At 40.7% G+C, this 27,124-nt stretch overlaps 1 protein-coding gene across 11 annotated transcripts; it reads left to right on the top strand.

Annotated features, from left to right (window-relative positions):
- On the top strand, window positions 1-27,124 carry spag9a (sperm associated antigen 9a). 11 transcript variants are annotated; one of them, XM_046029363.1, is made up of 32 exons: window positions 1-515; window positions 3,941-4,061; window positions 8,017-8,087; window positions 8,183-8,271; window positions 8,884-9,034; window positions 11,531-11,617; window positions 12,893-13,028; window positions 13,257-13,350; window positions 13,454-13,575; window positions 14,743-14,754; window positions 15,223-15,237; window positions 15,521-15,578; window positions 15,706-15,858; window positions 15,969-16,020; window positions 16,259-16,389; window positions 16,828-16,884; window positions 18,151-18,315; window positions 18,598-18,736; window positions 19,637-19,726; window positions 19,850-19,966; window positions 20,131-20,317; window positions 20,438-20,653; window positions 21,216-21,426; window positions 21,606-21,722; window positions 22,002-22,082; window positions 22,198-22,265; window positions 22,406-22,557; window positions 22,732-22,906; window positions 23,240-23,353; window positions 23,856-24,032; window positions 24,323-24,460; window positions 24,844-27,124. In XM_046029363.1, the coding sequence occupies exons 1-32, from the start codon at window positions 216-218 to the stop codon at window positions 24,960-24,962; spliced, it is 3,915 nt and encodes a 1,304-aa protein (XP_045885319.1). In that variant the 5' UTR covers window positions 1-215; the 3' UTR covers window positions 24,963-27,124. The 11 variants fall into 11 exon arrangements, with proteins under 11 accessions (XP_045885319.1, XP_045885333.1, XP_045885312.1 ...); XM_046029377.1 differs by having other exon boundaries at window positions 11,528-11,617; window positions 22,409-22,557; XM_046029356.1 differs by having other exon boundaries at window positions 11,528-11,617.

The raw sequence follows: 27,124 nt of genomic DNA, 5'->3' as shown, positions 1-27,124 counted from the left end.
CACTTGAAGGCAGCATGGGACAAGTGAGGGAAAAGGAGGAAGATATCCACGTAGCCTGTCTTGCGTCGTAATAGTCCAGCCCTGTAATGTCCTCAATGTGTACGTTTATTTGAAGAAACGCTGCTTTCAATTAAGCGGATAACAGTGCTCATAGTGGCGGGGTAAGGCGGAAAAGCCCGCGTTGGTCCTTGTTTGCTGAAAGGGAGAGGGCTAAAATGGAGCTGGAAGACGGAGTTGTGTACCAGGACGACCCGGGGACATCAGCGATGATGTCTGAGCGGGTGTCGGGCCTGGCCAACTCCATCTACCGCGAGTTCGAGCGGCTCATTGGTAAATACGACGAGGACGTGGTGAAGGAGCTGATGCCGCTGGTCGTGGCCGTGCTGGAGAACCTGGACTCGGTGTTCGCGGAAAACCAGGAGCACGAAGTGGAGCTGGAGCTGCTGAAGGAGGACAACGAGCAGCTCATCACCCAGTACGAGCGGGAGAAAGCGCTGAGGAAACACGCAGAAGAGGTGAGTTGAATGGAGCCGGGGAAAGAAAAAAAGGAGCACTGGGAGGGTAGCCAGCATCCTTTTTGTGAGGGCAATGAAGGCTGCCTCAGGTGTTTTTGTGAAATAACCTATACACGTGGCCCGGCAGCGTCCCAGCCGCACTGCCATGGTGCTTAATAGGGATGTAAACAAGGCAGTGTCATCGTGCCTCAGGCTGAAATGGCCCTTCTCTTTGTATTATCTGTGTCTGCTTAGTGACATAACTGTGGATCTCTTATTCAAGGATGGGAGTTCTTACTCACTACCTCAACAAAGGCTGAAACATGACCGCCTCTAAATCAAACACACATATAATCTTAACAGCTCCTATTGCATCAGATATTGGAGTCACGTCTGAGCCCTGTGGGACCCTGACTGAAGAAGCAGCAGGTGAAGTGACTCAGCATTTTGAGCCATCACTGTAACATACATAAAGACACACACACACACACACACACACACACACACACACACACACACACACACACACACACACACACACACACACACACACACACACCCCCTGCACTGCTAGGAGGTCATTATTTCCACCCTTCATCCCTGTGCTACACACTTCAACAATATCATCACCCACATAATCAGTTACTCACTAAATCAGATATGTCTGTGCACTGCACACTGTATCCAAGATAGCCAATAAACAACATTAATATGCACACAAAGCCTTAATTATAGAAAGCTGTGTCAAACATTTTAGAAATCAAGATAGCAGCCTTTTCAGTCTCTCACTTGAAGGATTACTTCAGTAGTGTACTTCCAACAAGTTCAGGGACAGATTTAAAAAAAAAAAAAAAAAAAAAGTTGAAATTGATAAATTGATGCAGAAGAGGCAGAGATATCCAGACTTTTAGTTATTTGTATGTTTCAAGCTGCAAACACGCTGAATCCTATGTTTGTCGTAATGCTGCTTTTCTCATTAGACTCTCTGTGGCCGGTAAATGCCCACATCTTTTAAACGCCATACCATTACTTTATAACACTCTCTCTCAGTTATAAATTTGTAGTTTGTAAACCCAAGCTGCGAGAGTTATAGGTAGTTATTTCTTTCAGTCTCTGGGAAGCCCCCTCAGAGCCACAGAAGACAGTACAACTGTTTAAACAGGCTGAGCAGGTGCTCTTGACAACTCGGCACCTGCTGCTACACAAAGTTTAGGATGTGGAACAAATAGCAACCAAATGGGTGCATTTTGTAACTCTCATTCATAATTTGATCAGACATTGTGTGTGTGTGTGTGTCAGGGATGTTGTTTTGGCTGAGGTGATGCCTGAGATGTGTGTGGTTAAGATGTGTGAATCTGCTTCCCTCCTGGTCCTGAGCTTTTTGAATGAAGGGCAATGAGATGTGACTTAGACCGTCTGTCCCAGCTTGCTTATTTGACTCGGGGCATCAGAACAGCGGGGACGCTGGCCCAGTAAGTTGTGGACACAGACCCCTCCGTTCACACAGTGACACTGAAGCTGTGTGACAAGCCAGGCGCGCAAACACTCATGGACGTGCACATTGACAATACAAGTGTATCGTTCATTGTTGTAGAGACATATTATGTCAAATATAAATGCACCACTGTTTACGGGGATTGTCTAGGGCAAGAGTCTTTGTCCACACCCCTGAGGAGGAGTGAGCTGAGCCTGTTGGAGAGGCAAGGTATTACTTCCAGGTCATGTGATCCTTTGTCAGAAACAAGCAGAAAGGGAACGTCAGCCAGCTTGCATTCTTGCATTTATTCCCCTTTCCTTTTTTTTGGGGGGGGGGGTAGACGTGTCAAATTCTGGTGTCAATACACCCATCTTTCCAGAGTAGTAAAAGGTGTCACATTTCTTTTTTGTTGGCTGCTTCCACATGAGATGAACAGCTCACGCTTTCTGCCTGGATTGACCATCATCCTCCCTGCTCAGTTATAACTGCAACCTTGTTTCTTCTAATCTCTAATATAATCTGAAGACAAAGACATAAAATTAAAAGTACAAATTACTTATGAAATTGATGACTGTGTGAAAATCATTGATGGTGATCAAGTATGAGGCATCTTGCCAGCTGTTCAGTTGGTGAAACTTATTCTCCAGTTTCTGCACTGTGGTTGCTGTTTTAGTCATTGCTCTTTATGGGTTTTCTTACATATTTTTTCTCATGATGCATTATTTTTGGGCTGTAAGTAACAAACAATTATTTTCATGATTAATGAATCAGGTGATTATTTTTTCAAGTGATTGATTAATGGTTTAGTCCATAAATGTCAGAGAATAGCGAAACATGCTCATCATGTTCAATACGACCTCTTCAGATGTCTTGTTTTGTCTGACCAACAGTGTAAAACCCAATGATATTCAGCTCACTATCATAAAAGACTAAGAAAACCAACAAATATTCACATTTAGGAAGCTGAAATCAGTGAATTTTGGGTACTTTTGCTTTAAAAAAAATGATATAGTATGTAATAATTATGTAATAGATTAGCACAATTAATACTGAACATATGTACTGGGCAAACCTGAATGAAAACACTGTAGCGGCCACTTCAAATCTGCAACAAACGTAATGCTACAGATGCAAAATATTTATTTATTCCTGAGAGAGACAAAATACAGTGTTCATTTTTCAGTCATTTAGCAGCTTGTAGCAAGTCTTTGTGCATCAAAGTGTAGAGTAAAACTCATGCGTCCAGAAGAGGAAGGGCCACATTAGACCTTGGCTTACTCATCTGGACAGGATGTGGTTGACACACACACACACACACACACACACACACACACACACACACACACACACACACACACACACACACACACACACACACACACACACACACACACGTACACTTTCCCACTCAGTGGTCTCCGCCTAGAAGGAAACTGGAAGGAACTGGAATTCCCGGATGAACCAATAAAATCAAGATCCTGTCCCTCTAATCCCCATTCAGACATATTTTTATCGTCATGGTACATGTTGTGGAAAGTTATGCCGTCACAGTGGCACATGTGGTCTCTGCTATTATGTAACACACTGTACGTGTGTGTATAGGGCTGCAGCTACTGAATTTCAGTATTGTTGAATATGCTTATCATTTTAATCTATTAATTGATTCTATGAAATGTCTAAAAAAAATGCTACTCCAAGTTCCAAAGCAACATCTTCAGATGTCTTGTTTTTACCCAACAGTCCGTCCTCTCATTTGAGAAGCTGCAACACTAATGTTTAGATACAGCATCTTAGTAACCATGGTGAGACATTACTGTTAGAAAATGAGAAAAACTGTGATTGTTACTTTAAAAAGCATCGGACTATTAGTAACAGTTTTGATGGGTGTTGGATTAAGTACCTTTAAGTGCCTGTGAGTCTGACCAAACTGTGTGTGTGTGTGTGTGTGTTTGTGTGTGTCCTTGAGTAGAAGTTCATTGAGTTTGAGGACACTCATGAACAGGATAAGAAGGACCTGCAGAACCATGTGGACAGAATGGAGTCCCACTCCAGGCAACTGGAGCTCAAGATCAAGAACTACGTAGACCAGAGTAAGCACAAAATTACACGCATACACACCTGTTCTGTGATAATTCATTACACCATGTATTTTTTTCCTCACACTCACTGTGCTTTATTGTGTTATGGAGAAACATCCATTCATTGAAAATGTGATTATGTCTTAGCATGAATTTTTATTTATATGTCTGTTCCCATGTATAAAGCCAGTCCCTTCTTCCTCTTGTCGTTTTCTACTCCCTCTATATAGTCTACCTTACTTGTTTGATGGCTCTCTCACGGCTTGTTATGGCTACTTTCTCTCTCTGCACACACACACACACACACACACGTATGTGTGTGTGTGTAACCTCAGACATTCGCATTCTCTTTCTCCCTCTTTGCGGGAGTAACAGTAATGGGATTATAGGATTTCTGTTATTCCCATCCTCCTAATGTGGCAGTGCATTACCCCCCATCTTATTGGTGGATTAAGGAATGGAGGGAAAGTGATGATTGGCTCTTTGCATCTATCTCGTTGGAACTAGTGGATTCACATAGTAACTGCTCCAGTATCTCGTGGCAAAGCAACACAGCTGGTTAAAGTGAAACACTCATTCACACAAAGCTGTGTGAGGGAAGAAAATGCCAACATGAAATTCTTCCATATCTCACTGTTAGCAGAAGCATTAACGAGGCAAACATAAGAAGCTCAGGGATTTTATTTTAATAAGAAGCTCAGAGAAATTATTTTGTAATTTCATAATTAACCATTCCCCTGTTTGGATAAAATTAGTGTACGTGCTCCACACAAATAGTCAGTGTATTCAGTCCACCCTTTCTGCCACTCCCAGTGTAAATCGTTCATTCATTACTGCATATGCAGCACCTGAGATGATTGTGTCCTGAGGCATCTAGGACAGAGTCCACAGCCACTGTAGAGTGAGTTAATAAGGCCACAGTTAGTAGCAGATGATAGAAGCAGCAGCAGTATAGCTCATATTTTGGAATCCACTCTCCTACTTTTGCGTAGGCTTTATTTTCACTTGCCTGGCACTGAAGAGAAAAACTCATTTAGTTTTGTTTTTTGTTGTTCACTTCCAGTAGGGACATTTGAGGGTCATTTCTATTCATTCACAATACCATCAGACTGATATTTATAATCTCAGTGATGCCCTTTCCTCTTAAATAAATTCTCTATTTTAGGATAATGTTTTTTGTAAGGGCCTCAGCTTGATATACTGCATTGGACGAGCAAAAGGCATCCAACAATCTGATGATGAATATTTTTACACAGACACACATCTCACCCTCTAGACTTCCCAGTTTTGTGTTCCATATCATGTTAGATTGGATAGTACAGAGAGAAAGGTCTTGTTTTGTCAGTGGTTAAACAGCTTTTTAGGTAAATAAATTAGGAATTTCATCAATATAAATGCCTCAATATTCAGCTGCACATTCATCTTCAGCTGTCACTTCAGCTGTTCATTACATGTCTCCATGAATTCGATGACTCATGACAGCAGAATGAATTCCCACGGTGATGTCAAAATACACACATAGGCAAGACATGGTCACACAACATGCAGAAGCTTTAGCTGCTGTAATTGATAGCATCCAGGGTTTACACTGTCTACCGCAGTCACTCTCTGCGTGGCTTAAGATAGAGCTGACAGGGTAATAGGGGATTAGGTGTTTTTGTCACTTTAAAACTCATTTGAGTGAGATTACACCCTCTGCCTTGTCCCAGTGTACTGCCTGCTAGAGCAATACAATGTAAGAGGGACATGCACTCTATGTACAAGGTTGTAGTACAATGTGGTACAATAAAGGTCTAAAAGTTGTTTGACATTTTGTGAAATGTTATTATTCGCTTCCTTGAGGAGAGTCGAGAAGGTTGATACTACTCTTATGGTTGTGCAGTAAATGTGAAGCTACTGCCAGCAGTAAGTAACTTAGGTTAGCATCAAGAGTGGAACCAGGGAAACTAGCAACTCTAAAGCTCACCATCTGATATACTGTATACAGGGGTTATATCTTGTTTTATCTGCAGAATCAAAGTGTGAAGCGGTGTCTTAGGCGGTGTTATGCTGGACTATTTCTTGTCTCTGAGCAATTGCAACCAGCGGAGACAAGGAAATAAATAGGAAAGAAATAATATGGAACGTAATACCTGTGAAACTTTGGTGGTTGTACAAACAAAAAGTGTTAATTACTGAGCATTACAGATGCTGGGAGGTGGAGTTTATTACCTTTGGACAGAGCTGTTTCCCCAATGTTTCCAATCTTAATACAGTTAATATCTTATATACAAATCAGTGTTTTCCCTATATGCATTCAGAAGCGCCGCTGCTGAATTATAACCGCCACTACTAAAATTTCCCACGATAATTAAACTATGCGCTACAAATTTTGTCACTGGGGACCATAGACTGTATATGCTCGGGACGTGCGTAGCGAGAGTTTGATTGTCCGAGCGGCAGAAAGTGACGGTGACCGCGAGCGGAAGAAAATATTCTGGCAGTAAATGTATGTGTCGGTTACAGCGTGTCAGCTTCTCAAGATCAAGAAACGTCTGTCTGTTGTTTCCTCACCTGCTGGAAAAGTGAAGCTGGTGTTGTGCCGGGTTTTGCCTGATTGCCGAGAATTGCATGCACCTCCAAATAATGCTTTTAAATGCTGTAATATTCTTTGTGGGCTTCATCAATGGTGATAAATGATTGGAAGTATATATTTTATGAACGTTTAGAGTCTTAATATTTTAATACACTACACTAGAAGTACCATTCCTTGACATTCAGTAAATATATGTGGTGATAATGCTGTTTGATCAATGAGCACTGCAAAGTGTCTGAGAAGGACCCAAAGAGGTGGATGCATAATTCGGCAGATCAAATTTTGTAGGCTACCTGCCGAGATTTGCATCCACTTCTTTTCTCAGCATAAATGAGCGTTACCACCCGTGAGGTGCATGCAATTCTCGGCAGGCAGGCAGAATTCGGCACAACACCGGTTTGCGCTAGCTAACATCTCCCCTCCCCTTCAGACTGCGGCGCTGAGCAGGAAAGCTTATAACATTACAGTAGGCTACGTTTTATGGCTCTATGTAAGATTAGCTCAATTTATAGAAAGTAACTGGTAGCTGTATTTTATTACTACCTACTTGTCCAATGTTGAGAACATCAGATACAAACTTAGACTAAACAGGTGTTGCCTAAAGCTCTGTCCTGTACAGACTGATTAAATTATTTTTCAGTTTTCAGATGAGTCTGAAAAGTGGTTGTTGGAAAAGCTGAGCTGAGGTTAGCAAAGCAAAAGTGATACAAACTAGTCCTTTTAAGCTAATGAGGAGACGTTTCTTATTGGATTTTAATGTGCAAATAAAATGCATCTCAGAAGGGAGGAGGTTTTTCATGTTGCCTATTTTTTTATATTGATATCTAAACAGATAAATGTCAAGAGCTGTAAAATGAAGACACAAAAGGCAAACATGAACACTCTATAATGATTCTGAGGTCATACTAACAGGGTTTTAGGGGGTGACGCCCAAAACATGCTGTGCCATAGATGTAAAATCACTGTGGAGAGCATCATAACCAACCAAATTACTTTCCCCAAATCTTTATTATCTGCTCTAGCTTTTCCAACTATTTGTTCATATTTGTCACTGGAAACATAAAATTTTCTTGGGGAAACATTCATCTAAAGCTCACATAAAACTATGGGAGAACACTGAAATTTCAAGCTATTCTAATGTGCATCGCATGCTCATGGACACAAGAGCAATGCTGCTGACACATGTTGTGTTGGGGTTTCATATTCTGACAAAACTTTGCTTAACCTCCACTGCTACAACTCCATCCTAGGGGAAACACTGCATATGTAGTGTTTTATTGGTAAGGATTTTGTGGTCCTGATCCTGCCTGCTAGATTTTGAATTGTTAAAATTATTTTTATCTATGTGATCCTGGACTACCTCAAACTGAGCAGTGTTGTGTTCTGTTTTAGTTGGCAGATTAGAAGAACGTGAATTGGAGCTCAAGAAGGAATACAACTCTCTCCATCAGCGACACACAGAGGTAAGGAGGAGGGGGAAGGAAGAAAAGTAAACTGTTGTCGAGACAGGCATTAACAACGTTCATGACTAGCTTCCTCTTTGGTTTGACTTCTGCAGATGATCCATAATTATATGGAGCACGTAGAGAGGATCAAAATGCAGCAGATTAGTGAGACCTCAGAGTCGAGCACGGCCGGCCGAGTCAGGTAAGACCACTACAGATAAGTTTGTAGAAATGCTGTGCTCATGTCACATGGCATGGATGGTACAGATGGGAAAGATTCCCATGTTAATGACTTTTGAGCCTTCAAGTTATCAAGAAGGTTGTGTGATTCAGAGTTCGTCGTGTTAGGACTGAAGTACTGTGCATTGACAATACAACATCTCCATTACATTTGGGTTTAATTACACAGACTTGTGAGAGATGTGAGGCCTTTTGAATTAGCAAGTGCCAAGACCAACAAATCAGAAATTTCAAACATTTTCTAGTCGTAATTACTATTTAAATGTCAACAAGAATGGTAATCAAAATCAGAAACTAATAAAAAAACTCCAATGTGATATGAATGAGAAACACTTCTGAGGCTCCTCAGGAAGAACCCTATTTTTCCATGGCATACAACACTATAGACAAACCTGTGAACAGGATTATGTGAACTTCAAATGGCGTAGTTTATCTTAGAAACTGTAAAAACAAGTAACTGCAAATCAAAACACTGCCACAGCAAACACTTCAGTTAACAACAAGGACTGAGACAAGATCCATGATTTGCCTTTGACAAAGCATGATGAGAACCAGTCTTTTCTTGTCACTCCAGGAGAGAGCGGCCTCTTTCTTTGGGGATCTTTCCATCGTCTGGTGGGGTGTCCCTGCTAACCCCAGACCCCCAGACCAAGGCAGAGACACTGAGCACAGAGGGCTGGAGGTTTACCGACCCATCACAACCACGGTCCAATACCAGCCTCAAGGTATGTGTCGTGTTGGTGGGAAATAATGACTCCATGATTCCAGGGTGATTTTTCTTCAGAGAATGAACTCATGTCTGGTCCAGACTACATGAAATCAGCCTGTTAACTAACATTGGGAGTTTACAATGGAAATGAACGCCGGACATGCAGTGCAGCGTGGTGAGAAACAAGTGTTATGTCTTTATAGTCCAGACACAAAAACACAAGACAGAATTTATTTTTTGCCTTTGAGACTGTGTCCTCATTGTTTCCTCCTTATTTCATCAGTGTCAGTTGTGCATCTGGTTATTGTCCAGTCTGAATAGCAACAATCTTAAATGATTAAGACATATTTAGTATTTTATATTATATATATTTAGTCCCACTAAATGGTTTACACCTGAACACTCTTACTGTTTTAGCTGTTTGGTCAAAATGAGTGTCAACAGCATACAAACATGCCCAAAGAAATGCATAAAATATGCAGAATGATATGATGGCTTTAATCCCATTTCCTGGCTGAGTATTTCCAGCCCTCCTGCCAGTGCTAGAAGACAGTAGTTTTGGCTTTGGATCTATTTAAAAATAGAGAGCCTTTGATGAGGCTCGAGCGTGTAGGCAAATCTTAGCAGGCATTTGACAAGGCCACCTCTGTTTTCAGACATCCTCCTCTTTAGCCATAGATGAAAATGCAAACGTGTCTGTTCCCGTGGTGCATCAGTCAGGGGAGATCATTAAATGTATCACATGAATATTATAATAGCAGCAGCAGCAATTCTTCTTTTTGATGCAAATTATGACGTTGAATTTTATTATGTGAAGTGTGTTTTGAGTCATTTCAATTCATGTTAAACTGCTTTAAATACTACTGGGAATACAAAACATTGTTCTAACATAGACATTATAATGGTTATGTTTTCTCAGCTAAAAATAAGCTGTTTTCTTTAACAGTGATTGGTACTCTTGAAAACTGTGTTTGCTGCGTGGGCTATCTGTGGCAGTTCGGACCTGGAGGGTGACAATGTTAATTCATCCCACTGCTGCGTTTTTGTTAAAACTGGGACATCAGCTCTGTGGCGTGATGCATGATGGGAGTGATGCCGCTGTATGGCTCGCAGCCAGTCACTGAGGGAGAAAAGGGCTTGCTGGAATGTGATTGGTTCTTACGTAATCAGTGCTACGGGACGGTTATTGTTGAGCTTTTGAACACGAGCGGCTTTGATATGCAGACACGCTCTTAGAGTTTAACGGAGATGTCATATTTATTTATGGGAGTGTGTGACGTTTCAAGTGAAAAGGAACAACAGTTTAAGAACATATGCCAGTCATGATCTTATCTCCATGCACGATATGAGTCATATAAGCAAGACCATCCCATTGCCTTTTAAACTGGAATAATTATATTTTCTAAATCATTACTTTTTGTTTCATTCAAATGGACCTTGACAATTCAATTCAATTCAGCTTTATTAGCATGAATGTAAAACAAAAATATTGCCAAAGCTACAAATAAATTACAAAAGAACAATTAATTTCATACAGTTCATTAAATAAAGTAAATAAAACAGTAAAAGTGTGACAAAGCTATGCCATTTAAGGGGAACTCCACCGATTTTACATATCAAACTCTGTTTACAGGTCAGGGGAGCACTACTGCGTATGTGAAAAAGTTGCACAAACCCTTTGGTGACTCCGGCATAAAATCTGAGGAATATCATTTGGGGCTGAAGTTTTAAAATGAAAAATAGTGGAGTGTGGAGTTGGAGAGAAGTGAGCTTATCAGCAGTCCACTCCTCATCTCTGCTTAAAACTGGCGGCTCAAGGCTACATTACCTGCTACTAGCACAACACACCCAAATTGCCAGCAGTTGAGGCATGGGATAAGGGTGTGGAATAAAACACGTTATCTCTGGATCTGTTGCATCAATTTCTATCCTGTCCCATCAGCCTGACAAATGTAAAGGGGAACATTACTAAATTGGTGGAGTACTGTTTTAAACAGTAGCTATGTAATTGGTACAATTCATGGGAATAATATTTAATTTTAGGTAGTGATGAAAAACACTATTAGTACTTCTTAACTGATTAATACTTCTTTTATTAAGTGAAAACACCAAACATTTGGCTGCAATTTTACAAATCCTAAGATTTACTTACCAGTCCAAGTACAACTTCCAAGGTATTTTGTCTAAGGACGCCATTTGGTCAGGACAGCGACTAATGATTACTGTCTGTCAAAACTAATTGTTTCCTCTACAGTTGTATCTATATAAAAAACTACAGGTACATTACATACAGGAAAAGATTACTGAACTTGATATTTTGAAAGATGAATTAACTTTATTGAAGATGAATCTGTTGTGGTTACCTCACAGTGCAGACTGTCTAGTCTAGACTGCAAGCAATAGAGCATGTGCGCGCACACACATTAATTACACAGACATGCACACTTAGGGGTGTATGCATTTTTGCTTCTGCACATGTGAGCTTCATTCTTACTCTTCCCCCCCCAAGCAGTTGGACTTTGTCGACCCCCCAAAGGAAATGGAGGGTAAGAGTGCGCAGGACTCTTCTTGGGGGAATTCACTGGCAGACGACTGCAAGGTAGTTGGATGAGTGGCAGCTGGCGGAAGTGCCAGCGGCGGCAGCACGCCTGCATTGGCTGCAGACAGCGCAGTGTTTGTGTTTGCGTGTGTGTGGCCTTCAGTAGCCTCCTCCACTATGCTGTTTCATCTTTTCAAAGGCGTCGCCTCTCACTTTGTGCATTTATAGACCCTCACTTTACAGACCACCTGTGCTAGATCGTGCTACATGCAACCATGTCCTGTAACGAAGGCTACATTGGGTTCTTTCAAAATCTAGGCGCACACAACAATCAGGTGTGTCACAGATGGAACTGGTAAATTATTCATCTGTTAAAATCAATAACAGCGTGGTTGCATCTGGCCTCTACAATGCATGAGTTTTTTTTATTTCATACGCTTCTTTGTAGTTTTGCTTCACTTATGCATATCTTCAACATAACAGTAACATTTCTGATCACTCATTGTACAATAAAAATAGCATCATACATTTTAATAGTATTCTGTATTTTAATGCTGTAGTTGTGTAGATCTGATGTCCAGTAGATTTGCATTGTTCAGTTTCTTCTAAACGGCTTTTAGTTTTTGAATCATGTGGGTTTGTGTCGTATTGTGCTCTAGTGGTAGAATGGCAGCTCCCACTGTGGCTGTGGTTAATTTGAGTTTCTGTGAAGCCCCCCACCCCACCCCCCAAATCCGTGTAGCTGTGCGTGGACTTCCTTGTGTGTTTTTATGTGCTAGCTCTGTGTTGCTCATGTTTTCCCTGTGCATTTCCCTGTGATTTGAAAGCTGTTCTCAATGCATCCACATCCATCGTTTAGTGTTTCAGGGTTGTTTCCTTTTTGGTGTTAATTCATAGTATTTCTTTTAGATTCCCTGATGTTTTCAGGATTTATACTTTCCCAAAAAACTTCTAAATTGTTGTGTTAATGGATTTAGAGGTAGATTTTCTCTTTGAGACAATGAAGATGCTCTAGCTCTACACAAAGTAAGAGCTCGTGTCTTCTGTTATAGTGCATGTGTCGTGTGTAGTGAACTCTCTAGCTTGTGATTAGTACTTTTAACCTGCCCAACCATGTTGTCCTGTTAGCTCGCAAACTGTGGTGTTATGCTGTAGTTTTCTTTGTGGTCCGAATGTGTTCTGTATGTTTTTAGTTTTTTCATTTCGGCACTGGTTCATTAAAAGTCTCCCTGTCATGTTGACCCTTGACTTTCAATGGCTATGTGTAAATAACATAAACAAATAATAAAAAATTATTATTAAATATTGCTGTAAGTAAGCCCCCTTTCGTTACAGGATGAGCTGTCGGACTTCACTGGCTCCAAGTCAGCTACTCCGATGTCCACCACAGCCTCGGACATGGAGAGGGAAGATGGGAATAGTAAGAGCATGGAGGTGCAGGCTGCACCGGGAACCAGATCCATATCAGTGGGTAGGGTCAAACATCAGTAAAACAGCACTAGTTCATAGAATCACATTCATTAGTCATGTATTAAACTTGTTGGTCTTTGTGCATTTCTCCTTTTTTGTGGGGGAAAGGGTTTGGCATACATTTTTTGAATCTAAAAAAGTCCTATTTGATGCAAAATGTTCTAGATTTATCCTCACACACAGCACCCTTTCCTCTTTTTGGTATTTTGGCACATGCTGTCTTATGCAGGTTTGCCTGAAAATGAGGACAACTCAGATGTGCAGGACATCATAGAGTCCACCCCTGAGCTGGTCATGGATCTCATTGGATACAAACCCTGCAGGTAGTACGAAAAACATGCTTGTCAGGCCAGTTTTAAACAAAGGTAGTAACATCAGCACAACAGGTAACAACACATCAACCTCCTGTTGTGATTACTCTTCTAGCACCCCTACTAAAGGCATTGAGAACATGGCATTTGACCGCAATACAGACTCTCTGTTTGAAGAGCTGTCATCTGCAGGCACCGGACTCATAGGGGATGTTGATGAAGGGGCCGACCTGCTGGGTGAGTAAAAACGTCATCTTCATTGGAACAATGCAGCACAGAAATGGAATAATGTAGCAGGAATCCTGTCAGATCCTGTGAATACATTTCATCTACATCATGTTGGAAAAGTCTGTATCAATTGTCTCCTTTTCAATAATGAACTGACTGAATGATTGTTTAGCTGAAAAACCCTACTGACACTTTCCCTGGAACTTTAGTATTTAGAATACACACTAGTTCTGTACAAGCTCAGTTTCCAGAGATTTGCATGTTGTGTGAATATTAAATAAGCATATACATGTTATTTGTGACCATGGCCATGGAAAATACTTGTTTGTAATTGGCTGGTAGATGTCTAATAAAATCCTACAGACCACAAAGTAACTAACAAGCAAAAAAAATAAGAAGCAGAAAGCAACTTAAGGACACTAACAAAACCATCAATAACCACTTACTTCAGTTGTAGAAGCCCCTCTTATTATCAGCTTTCTACTTGGTAAAAATCGTCACTTTATAAATAAACGATACCTCCCTCTCAGAGGTTAAATGTGATTGGTTAGTTATGATGTCATTTGAGAATTAAGCTTCTTTCAGTTATAGAGGGACCACCTATCACAGAGCGAAACCTTTTGAATTTGAGAAAGTAAATAAATATAAATATAAAATGAGAGTTACTGATTCTGTTTTTTAGATTTAGTCCTTATTGTTCCCTGCTGATTAAACTACAGGTAACCCAAACAATAATATTAACATGAAGATATGTAACATTTAAAAATAGATGGATGCATGTTCTTTCTTTCTTTTTTTCCCCCCAGTTTATTCACTTGGCCATGGCATAAAAACACACTTAAGAGGTCACTTTGAGGTGTACTGATTTAGAGAACAATAGACTCTGTGGAGCACAATGTGTATCAGTATCAGTGAAACGTATTGCATACAAATTTTTTTATATATTTGTTTACATCTGTAATCGCTTTTATACTGATATACTTTACTACTGTGTTTGAGTAGCAGCTGTTGTAATACTGATACAACTACTTTTAGATTCCTTGTAACTCCCAACACCTGCTGTTTGCTGCAATGCTATACCACTTGCTTTGGTCCAGCTGTTTAGCCATCTACCCATGTTAACATCACCTCTCTCTCTCCCGTGTCTCATCCTCTGGCTTTTGTCCATAATCCCAGTGGAGTACTCTGGTGTGTATGACCTCAAACCTTTCCTTAGCTAAGCATTCTTCAATAATGTCCTTTTGATCTCTACCCATAAGTCACTCTCATTTCCGCCATCATTTTAGCTCACAGATTGTTCTTCGTTAAGTTTGAAAACAGTTGACTTTTGACTACTTTTGACTAAGTTTGGTGCATGAATGATGGAGTCCAATGCTTCCTTTGTTGGCCTAACTATTCTTTTTACAGCTTAAATTTATTATTTTTTTGCCCGTGTATTTTCCTGTTTTCCTTCTCTGTACCGCTGCGATTGCCGTTTCTAACTAGCTTTAGAGACCCAACAGCGCCTTTTGCTTGTGGAGTCAACAACTACACGTTTAGCTCTGGCTCCTTCATCATTTATGGTCATTCCACTGTCTCAAACTATATCCGCATTTCTTTCTCTCTCTCTCTCTGCCTTGTTCTTTCCGCCTGACTTGGATTGCATGGTTTTCTCAGACCTTAGTTTGATTGGTAAGACCCCACCCACTCTATCCATCCTTCTCCTGTCAGTCATGTGACATGTGCTGTGCGTTTATGTGTTGTGGCAGTTTCTTGTACTGTGAAACCTACAGTAACAAATATCTCACTAACAGATATTTCATGTCTTACGTAGTGCTTTGTTGGATTTTAACATTATTGAGAATAATCTATAGTGTTGAATCTTAACCATCTGTAGTGCTTATGTAGTCACCGCTGCAGCTTGTTGTCATTTAAAAAAAAATGTAATTCTAATTTCATCGTCGCTTCTGTTTAGGTATGGGCCGGGAAGTTGAAAATCTCATTCAGGAGAATTCACAGCTGCTTGAGACAAAGTAAGTACAAAACTTAATGTTTTTTTTGTGTCATGACTTGGATATATGATATCCACCACTTCTTAATCCTTTGTCCCAGTCAAATTGTGCTAAGAGTGTTTTAAGTATGCTAAAATGTGCTCTCCAGGAATGCTCTGAACGTGGTGAATAAAGACTTGATCTTGAAGGTAGACGAGTTGACCTGTGAGAATGAGATGTTGCAGGGAGAGCTGGAGGCTTTGCTGCAGGCCAAGACCAAGCTGGAGGACAAGACCAGAGAGCTGGAGGAGGAACTCAAAAAGTAAGTCATAGCAGGTAGCAGGTATTGTTTTAACACTACCCTGCTTATATATATTTTATTAAAATGTATTTCCTGTATGTCTTGCGAGTGTAATACATGGTCTTTTCCAGAGTACGACTTGAGGTGGAGGAAGTGAAACATAAAACTAAAGATGAAGAAGATGTGAGTCTTTACCAACAATGTCTGCGATTGCAGATATATCTACACATATAGTATATAACATGTTTGTTGTTGTCCGATTTGTTAGTATTGTCTATAAATGTATGCAGTAATTGGTAAATGCATGGAAAAACATAAATATACCATGTTTGTCCTGTCTCTGTCAAGATGCAGCTCATCCCCATAACAATAAATGTATTTCTGTGTGGTCATGTGCGGGTTTAATTGTGTGCTACGGCAGAGTGACGTACCTACAGCCCAGAGGAAGCGCTTCACCAGAGTGGAAATGGCCAGAGTGCTGATGGAAAGGAACCAGTACAAAGAGAGACTGATGGAGCTGCAGGAAGCTGTGCGGTGGACAGAGATGATCAGGTACATAAGAAAGGGTGGCAAATTTACACGTGTACATAATCATGTTTGTGTTTACATTAAGGTTAGTATTGAAAATGACCACACCATGCTGTAGTCTTAATACAGTATTTACCAGATACAAACTCAGTCCCAGTTTCAAATTGTGCTGTGAGAATGATGTCTGCTGTTTTCCTATCTTAAAGAGGAAATCTTGTTGGTGTGCAGTAAAAGCATTACTTGGCAAAAATGATACAATGACATAACATGAGTATAATATTTTCTGAATTGGAGTTAGATGGTATTGCTGCTGTCACAATCACTCGTGCAACATGATAACGTTTTTCAGTAGCAGAGCATGGAGACCACCTCCGTCCATGATAACTTCTTAGTGTTTCACTCATCAATCTAAATGTAAGAAGCAGTAGGACATCCGCAACATCATCTTGTCCTCCTCCTTAGGGCCTCGAGAGAAAATCCAACACTCGCAGAAAAAAAGAAATCCAGCATCTGGCAGTTGTAAGTACTCCCAAATGTTTCTTTTGTAATAAAAACAACCTTTTGTCAGGGCTTTAGTTTTGACGGCCTGTTGGCGTCGATGAATATATTCCTATAAATTACCTACTGCCACATTTTCTCTCAAATGTTCAAATACATTTGTTTTTTTTCTCATCTTTCCCGGGATGTGCTATTGAATTGGCAGAATTAGGTAAAGATGGTTTAATAAACCTTCCCCCAGCCAGACCACTTCTCTTTCCCACCACTGACACAGAAGTGCTCCTCCATTTCAAATGGATCCAACTTTGATGTGTTTTTATCCGTGATATTTTCTCTCTGTGCAGTGCGTCAGTTGTTGTTATCACAAACTGCTCAGACATGATTCTCCTTGTGCCCCCGGGCTTTCCTGTCTCCTGCCTGCTGTGTGCCTTTTTTGATGTTTTCCTACTCTGTCTGCTCTTAGGGAGCTAATGAGGGATGGAGCCTAAATACATGTACACGTTCTGTCTCAAGTCAGACTGTACTTACAGATCAGTATGCTTTTTTGTTTAAAGGAATCTTAACAGATTTAGTAGAAGTGTTATCTTTGTTTTATCGGGCTTATTTTATTAGACGTCATGAAAATATTGAGCAAAAGAATTAAGCAGTAAGCTCGTACAAAGCTTTAGCACAAAACTCCGTGTTGGGAAATGTCAACACAAAATCACTGGATGGACCTGGAATATGTAAATATTTTAACAATGTTTTCCCCATCTTTTCTGCATGGACGATTCTATTATATTGTTGAAATGGAAAGTGTGATTGAACCACCATTCTGAAATAATGAGTTAGACATTAACATATAGTATTTTCTTTTTTGAACTGTGATTTTAATCTGTTTATTCAAACCTTTATTCACACATACTAAATGGTTTAATTATGCATTATTTATACAAGGATGTATACAACTTTTACGCAGATAGACTTTGCCTGGGTATTGTTGTGTTTTTGTTTTTTTACACTGGGGGCAATGACACATCATTCTTAACACCCATGCAACATACTACCTTGTAAAAGTGTAAAACTATCTAACTTGAAACTTAAGATATTGTTGATACTTTATTAGTACTGTTGTTCAATATCCAGTCCCAGTTAAATGTGATAGGAAGTGCTCAGCTCCCAGCATGCTTTACGTCACTGTAAATGTTGGTGGTGGTTCCTTGGTTGGTGACCCCGTACCTTGCTTTTTCCCTGCACTCCTGTCTGGTCTGTTTCCCCTTTGGCTTTCTGTAACTTCGCCACCTGCAGCTTCAGCAGACTGTTTAGCCCCTCCTCAAGTGCCCCTGCTATAAAGAAGGTGGAGTCCCAGTCCAACGTGAAGTACAACGCCCCGGGCAGCCTTGTGAAGAGGAGTAGCACCTTCTCCCAATTCCCTACAGAGAAGTCCAAGACTTTCGACTTCCTCAATGAAGAGTGAGTAATGGAGTGCCTGTGAGTTTGGTGTATTTTATCAAGATTAACATGGTGAAGGATGTGAAAAAGGTACATGTTAAAATTATTATGTATTTATTTTTCTAAAATAATGTCAACATTACAGTACAATCCATCTGGGTTTGATGTCCATCGTGACTCATCCCAAATATATCTTGAATGTTATTGGATAAATTGGAATGCTATTTGTGGCATGCAATAATGTACATGTATATAATGTATCTGTAAGCTGATCACATTACTCTCTCTTTGCTCTTCTTGTAGAAAGGACCAGTGCAGTTCGCCCTCACGTAGAGAGCTGAAGAGAGCCCAGTACAGACAGGTGAAGGCCCACATGCAGAAGGAGGATGGACGAGTCACTGCACACGGCTGGAGCCTGCCCAGCAAATACAAGGAAATGAAGGTGTGAATATAGGGATCAAGTTTCATTACATCGGTGACTATAAAACAATTTACACACAATTTTAAAGAAAATATTTCAAATATCCACCAGATGGAGCCCAACTTCATAAGATTAGACAGACTTCATAAGATTAGACAGAGTCAAGGTACCAGTGATATAATGTGAAAATGAACATTGTAAATGTTCAGGTGCAGTTGTTGACATTCTGGGAATGCCTAAATATTTTGTATCGTTTTAGTTTACATATTAATGTAGCTGTCATAAAATTCCACTGTGGCTATATGAGCTCTGTGTTATTGTGAGAAAATGGGATTTATTTTCTAATGCACTGCACATAGACCAGGGGAAAGTCAAAATCTGCCACAGTGGCCCCACACTCAGACAAAATTGAGACACCTGTACCTCTAAGTGTTGGAACTATAGTTCCCATGATGCTTCTGGGGATATAAACAGGAAGTTAATGTTGCTAAGGATTCAGTGATATTTGTTTACGTTTTGGTACCTTTTACAATAATGCTGAATTAGCTATTAGCAGTTCCTTTGTGCAATATTTTTAAACCCTAGTAACTGTAAAAAGATTTTTAATTAAAAACACTTACTTTGTCCAATGTGATAGTGTAACAAAGCACATAAAACAGCACATTAAGCATGATTAGAAAAACACTGAAATCTAAGCAATTTTGCATTTGTGCAATTTTAATGTTTTGCAATGGTTGAGTCAAAGTGATGTTGACCTTCTAAAGAACCTTTCACAGCAGCTCAGATGTTGTCTGTAGACCCTGCTGCTACTGCAGATGGTATCCGTGTGCAGAATGTTACAGAGAGATGTTGACTTCAGAAAGTGTTGATTGTGTTGCCCATTTGTAGATGTATCTTTAAAGCCTGTGTCCACCCCAACAGGTAGCAAATGGTGGACAGGTGGAGAACAAAATGAACTTACCTGTGCCAGTATACTTGAGACCTCTGGATCAGAAAGATGCTTCTATGAAGGTACGTGAGTCAACAACTAGACAACACTTGAATATAAGCAGCATACCATCTACCTAATTGTACATTTTCTTAGACTTTGAAGAAAATGTGATATTTATAACCTGTTCTCTCTCTATTCCCCAGCTGTGGTGTGCAGCAGGGGTCAACCTGTCTGGAGGGAGGACATTACCCACATCAGAGCTCACTAAGCAGACGAAGGGCTCTCAGAATAGCCTGGACCAGATGGAGCAAGAGAGTAAGGTAAGAGTAAGTAATGTAAGGAAGAGGCCGTGGTTATCCTGCCATGTTGTTTGTATAATTATAATGCTTAGACCTGGACAGCACTTTTTAAGTTTAGTGAGTTCAGAAAGTTCTTTGGCTTAAATTCTGTGGAGACTGTTAGTTGATTTTGTGTTGTCCATCAGGATCAGGAGAAAGCAGAGCAGGAGAAGGAGTTGGTACTTCAGGACGAAACATCCAGTAGGGTGTGGGTGTGCACCAGCACCCACTCCTCCACCAAGGTTATGGTGCTGGATGCCAGTCAGCCCTCTGACCTACTTGACAGCTTCTACGCCTGCAACACCCACGTTGTCTGCATTGCCAGTGTGCCAGGTAGGCTGAGTGCTCACAGTTTTTGTTTGTGTGGGTTGGGTTTCTTTGTCTTTGTCATCCATACATTTCTGTTCTATTCTTGAAGCACTGAATTTTGAGTGTTTTTTGTTGTTTTGTAAGGTGTGTTGGAGACTGATTATCCGGCAGGCGAAGAGGTACCTCAAGACCTGGAGGCTAGCCAAGGTGACAGGGCTTCACTGGCTGGCAGTGTGGCCAGTGTGGGCTCTGCAGGCAGCGATGGTGCGACGGCAGCAGAGGGGACCACCGCCATCCCCCAGACAGCCAGCTCAGGTGTCACTGATCAGCCGGCTGAGCACAGCGGCTACTCTGGCTCAGGTAGTTCTCTGCTGAGAAAATGCTTTGATAGAATATGTCCTTATTTGTTTTACTGCCACACTGTTTGCATTGAACACAAAGAGGGCTTCTAGCAACAGCTTAAGGGTCCATCCGGGGGTTGGATCACAGAGTGAAATTTGTGAGTTAGCTAGCTCTTTGGACTTAACTCAGGTCTCTTGTTTCTGGTATCACGAAGCTGGCAATCAGCTTGCGCGAAAAATGTAATTTACTTTCCTACAGTATTCCAACTTGGATGAAGGGACAGAGTTTACAACAAAGTGACAAATAATAAAGAGCAAAAGAGACATTTCAAATCTATCATTAGAATTACTTTGATTTCCATAATAATTATAAGTGTGTCGAATCAGTTTTAAACAGGATGCTGCTGGGACTGCCTGTTGCTCTCGTGCTCAATCTTACCTTCAGTTAGATACTTCCTTCCAACCCCAGTGATCAGGGACAATCTACCCATTTCCTTGCACAGTTACTGTATATTGCTGTGTAGGAAATCCCACCATTTCCTGTATCACTCATTTAGCCCTGTGATCCACAATGCCCACAGTTGAGCTGTCCAGAGAGACCAGTCCAGCAGAAGATGGCATTCCCACGGCGGAAGAGGCAACCGAAGCGACGGAGGCTAACGCTGGTGTGGGCGAAGAAGGGGAGGAGGACCAGGGAGCGGATCAAAACCAGCCAGGAATCTACACTGAGCACGTGTTCACTGATCCGCTGGGGGTGGGACCCACTGACTCCTCTCCTGCAGACACACAAAGGTGAGCAACAATATTCTAGATCTTCACTTCGTAAGTCTTCTGAAAAATCGTGTGCTGTTATATATACAAAACAAAATGTCTGTCTAAAATGAGAGTATCTGGATATTTATCTTACAAAGGAAATGTTAATAAATGTTGACAACACACAACTGTTGAATATTCTGCCTTCTGTGATGCAGGGAACCTTGGCAGGATGGTCTGACTTCCTTGCCAGAAGACTCAGACCCATCGGAGGGGGAAGTCCTGAGGATGAGCAGCGCCCTCCCCACCATGTGGCTGGGAGCTCAGAACGGATGGTGAGCAGGACAACAGCCACTAGAGGGTGCTTTCAGTGCAGCAGCAACACATAAGCCTTATGTAATAAAGGGTGGTGCTGGCACAACAAATAAAATGATAAAAAGAGAGGTGATGAAAGTGCAACTTTTGGTACACATTTTACTGATAATGATTTAGCTTTAAGTCATTTGGCGGTCTCACTGGTGTGAGAGTTCTCATTTAGTTTGAAATCTACTCTGAATAAGCCAGTACTGCACCCTGATCAGCCTTCCTTCATCTCTCTGTCTCTCCCTCACCAGTCTGTATGTCCACTCGTCTGTGGCTCGATGGAGGAAGTGTCTCCATGCCATAAAGCTGAAGGACTCCATCCTTGGCATAGTGTGAGTACAAAGTCGGTTGTGTAATTAGTTATTCAAGGACACACACCAAACGCACATTTATACCTACTAGAAAGAAAAAATATTCAAAAAAAAAGTGGCTAACCTCTTGTTACAGGCACGTTAAAGGGAGAGTGCTGGTGGCTTTGGCTGATGGGACTTTAGCAATTTTCCACAGAGGCATTGGTAAGTGTGAAAATCAGGAGAAGTTATTTAAAATTAAAGACTTTTTTATAGTATCTACACTCTTGGGTGCATTTTGACCTCTGATGGCCATTTTCTGCCACAGAGATCCACAGTTCTCAAGTGTCTTTGTTTCTCCAAAGCAGACGGTCAGTGGGATTTAACCAACTACCACCTGTTGGATCTGGGCCGGCCCCACCACTCTATCCGCTGTATGACTGTAGTGCATGACAAGGTGTGGTGCGGCTACAGGAACAAGATCTACGTCATCCAGCCTAAAGCCATGAGGATAGAGGTACAGCTGTCTCCTAAATGACTTTTCCTTTCCAGTCAACCACAACCTATTCAACCTTACTTGAATGCAGTTATAATGCTACAACCGTACCTTTATCTCAAACGTTTGAAAATCCTACATTTAACATTTCCACAATACTCTAACATCACATGATCTCAACTCGTCGCGTCTCAGCAGAAGTCGTTTGATGCTCATCCTCGCAAGGAGAGTCAGGTGCGGCAGCTGGCCTGGGTCGGAGACGGCATCTGGGTGTCCATCCGACTGGATTCAACTCTACGCTTGTTTCACGCCCACACCTACCAGCACCTCCAGGATGTGGACATCGAGCCCTACGTCAGCAAGATGTTGGGTATACATGCTTTCCTCTGTATACCAACCAGCCACTTCTCTCAGAAGTCATTATCTCTTCTCTGACTTTCACCTGACTACAATATTTTTACATTTTAGAAAATAATCAGGAGTACCAGCTAGAGTTGCTGTATAAAAGCAGATTAAATGCTGTTTAAGGTGACATACATAGAGTATTTATAGTGTATAGCTTCTGTACATGTATATGTTCATGAGCCTGACATTTTGAGAGCAGCATCTATATATTTTGGGTAGATACTGAACTCCTTCTTCCAGATGTTTCGCATATGTATTGAAACAGTATTAAAGTGTGTGTGTTCTGTGTGTGTTGCAGGTACGGGTAAGCTGGGCTTCTCGTTTGTGAGAATTACAGCTCTGACGGTGTCCTGCAGCCGACTGTGGGTGGGGACAGGAAACGGCGTCATCATCTCCATCCCGCTGTCTGAAGGTATCACACAACCCAGTCAGGCTTACCCCATGCAACAATCTCCCGAACATTCCCTTTTGATTTCATTTTGTTTTTTTACTTGATGGTCGGATGCATAGAACCCTCATTTGTCTGGGAGACTGTGTGTACGTTGTCTCTGTTCATAACCCTGCTTTGTATAGTTTTCTGGATGGTTAAAAAACAATAACAAGCATTAACAATGATTTTTTTATACATTTCCTGCTCTCAGCTTGTTAAACTTGTTTACAGTCTCCTTTACCCACAGCTGGCCTGTTTTGTAAATGTGTTTGTTTCTCATCTCTTATTCTTTCATCTGCTTCTTTCTTGATAATTTTTCTCACAATACTTGTTTTAAAGTCTCTGTCTTCCCTGCTTTAAAACAGCACAGCAAAATAGACAAATGAAATGAGACATTTGTGTTCAAACCCAAGACAATGTCCATATTTTTACATTAGTAGTACATTAGCTTTTATAAAAAAAAAGGTTCTGTCTTATTCTGAAGCCAACAAGACAACGGGAACAGTGCCAAATCGGCCCGGCAGTGCTGTACGAGTTTACGGTGATGACAGTTCAGACGGCGCCATGCCAGGCAGCTTTGTGCCATACTGCTCAATGGCCCACGCCCAGCTGTGTTTCCACGGACATCGAGATGCTGTCAAGTTCTTTGTCACCGTGCCAGGTAAGCGACAAAATGCAGGAAAACTGTGGTATCAGGTGTCAGAAACAGTGAGTGCTATAAAATGAGAAGCTATCAATCCATGTTAGTATTATTTCACACCTGAAGATATCACAAGCAAACAGGCATCTGCACCATTTATATTTATGACAGTAGTAGAGCTACAACAACTATTCTATTAGAAAAAAAATGCCATGGTCCATTTTGTGAATGTCAATTAATTGTAATTATAAGTTGATGAAAGGTTTCTTTGTAAACAAAAACATGTCTGGTCATTAAATTTTTTGTCACAGGTCAGGCAATGCCCCCTCCTGGCAGTGCAGATTCAGGCTCAGATGACCCACCATCTGAATCCTCTGACACAGCGACCTCTGAGCCCAAAACCTACCTGGTCATGAGTGGTGGCGAAGGCTACATTGACTTCAGAATGGGTGAGTATACCACAACACTGGCACCATTAACAAAAAAAAACAGAGGTCATGCAAAATGTATTCACTAAGGCGGAGCCAACAAGTAGCGTTCAAGTTTTCCATTAGTGACAAGCAATTATATATATTGAATTTATTAAATAGCCCTCTGGAAGGTGCTGTACAGCAGCCTCAGCAACTAAGAACATTTACAAAAAGTCTTTCATACCAAATATAATAAGTTGCCAAAGAATAATTTCTACATTTGTGGACAATAAAGATTCTGTGCAATATCTGTTTTACTATAATAATGCTGTCTGACTATAAAAACTGGTGCAAATAGGCCCAGTGTCTTCACTGTGACCCACCTGGTACGCTGTTTGTTGACTCGTTGTCTTCCTCCCCAGGTGATGAAGGCGGTGAGTTGGACGGTTTATCAGGGCCTACAGGCAGCCAGCAGTCTGCACCTACAAAGGGCGAGCAGAGCCACCTCATCGTCTGGCAGGTCACAACCTCCCATGATTGAAAAAAATAAATAAAAAATCACCACAGACTGTTGTGTCAACTTCAGGGCCGCCCACTGGCCCTTGCATGCCATTCTGGAAGATTTTAATTTGATATTACTGATTGTTCTTAATGCCTGAGTAGTTGACTACTTTGTAAAAAAAAAAAAAATTATTTTTAGTCCATGTTTTGTACAGTTTATTCTTTATGAATTTTGAAATAGTTAAGATGAGGTTTACGCTGACTTAAAGAATTACGTCCAAGGGTCCAAGTGTTCCCTTCTGCGGGGTCGCATGTTGGAAAAGCTGGTGCGCAGAGGAAAAAGGCCAAGTCAACTCGACTGAAAGTGTTATTTTGATCAGGTAATGTGCGTAGACGTCTCCCAAATGTTAAAAAGGGTTTAGATGTAAAAGATAAAAGGGAAAGGTGCTTGAAGCATTAAATTGAATTTTTGAGTTTAACTGGAGTATATTTTATATTACACACATAAGACTTTTACATTTGTAAACCACATGTCTGTACGTGTGTGAGCATCAGGTGTGTGGGGGGATTCACTGCAGTCTGTGTTGGTCATTTTCATTATCTTTACCACCGGAGCTAGGTGTCAAAATATAATACCTACAAGTCAAAATGTATAAAGAATAGTTCAGTTATTTGAATGTGTTTCTGAGGCTGATTACTCCACTGTATTGTCTGATTATTGGAAAAGCAGCTTGCACGCACTAGTGGTAAATCAAATGTGCTTTTATTCAGGAAAAGCTGTAGGATGAAACACTGCTCGAGAAGGTTGGATTAATATTAATGACACCAAACCCTATTTGCTTACTGTAGTGTAGGTTAGCATTAGCCTGCATGGGGAAATTCTGTATCCTCGTCCCTGTGTGTGTGTGTGTGTGTGTGTGTGTGTGTGTGTGTGTGTGTGTGTGTGTGTGTGCGTGCACTCGCGCCTGCTCGGACATTTTAAAGTTAAACCCTTGTCTGCTGTGTGAGGCGAGTCTGCCTGTGCTTCCTGTTTGCTTCAGCTCATTGGCACTTTAAAATTTTACATGTTAGTCGCTTGAGGTTTGGAAGAACACCCGTGGTAATGTACACAGCAGTACTATGTGCTAATTGCGTGAAGGGAATAAAATGTTAAGATATTTCTAGCAAGGTGTCACCCCAGTAACCAAAGGACAGAAGAAGAAGCACCGTGAAACTGGCCATTTCGTTATTTTCATATGTTCCAACTTTAAATGTCTTGTGAGTCTAATCATTTGAGGTTATACGCATGTGTTTTCAGCGTGTTGTCCTATTGGAAAATAAGCTTGAATAAGGGAATCTGACTAAATGGCTAAATCATTCTTTGTTTTATTGTTACAAATCCATTTGGAGGCAGTTATTGTCATTTTTATGTTATTATTTTGAGTATCGTGTGTGTTTTGTACTCATGTGTAAGACACTTTTATTAGGAAATAAGTATTTCAGTGATTACTGCAACACGATAGCAGGATGCCAATATTAGGCAGGTGTTTTAATTTGTTTTTATATCCGAAAAGTTGGGCCAAGACTGGCCTTCAGTCCATTTCAAAACAGTAACTTTATATTGTGTTTTTGCCATTTCAGTATTTATTTCCTTTGTTATGGAGCCTATCTTGGTTCAGAATGTAACTTTCTACATGTGCAAAATATAATAGGAGGCTATTGTAAAACAAAATAGTCCAATGAGTTTACATGATTGTTAATAATGGTTAAATAAAAGAACTTGATGTAATCATGTTGGAGATTTTTGACAAACCATGAGATCAAAGTGTGCAAAACAATAACTTTGTTTTTGAACAACACATCCATGTACTAAGCTATGCATGGTTTTTTTAAGAGAACACTGCTATGTTTTCAGCTAAATCTCTGTTTATTGCCACCGTTTTGGGTGGGGTGGATGCATATATGTGTGTTTGTGTGTACAGTACATGTGTAAATGTAAGAGTTTGAACACAAGACACATTTGTCAATGTGTGTTTGATTTTGCAAATGTCAGTGTATGTGTGCTCACTGTATGTCCATCTGTAATAACCCAGTGACATTTACCTGTTGTACTGGGCTTCTCCGGACCACATGACGGTGGTCCGTCCTTGTCAATGTTTGCTAAAATGGCATCATAGCCTTACAGTATTTTTAACAATCTATTAAACTCAGTTTCATGGAGAA

Source organism: Micropterus dolomieu, linkage group LG02 (genome assembly GCF_021292245.1).
Source record: "Micropterus dolomieu isolate WLL.071019.BEF.003 ecotype Adirondacks linkage group LG02, ASM2129224v1, whole genome shotgun sequence".
In the NCBI taxonomy this organism is placed as follows: domain Eukaryota; kingdom Metazoa; phylum Chordata; class Actinopteri; order Centrarchiformes; family Centrarchidae; genus Micropterus; species Micropterus dolomieu.
The sequence above is the reverse complement of the archived record's forward strand: the minus strand, read 5'-3'. Positions and strand labels throughout refer to the sequence as shown.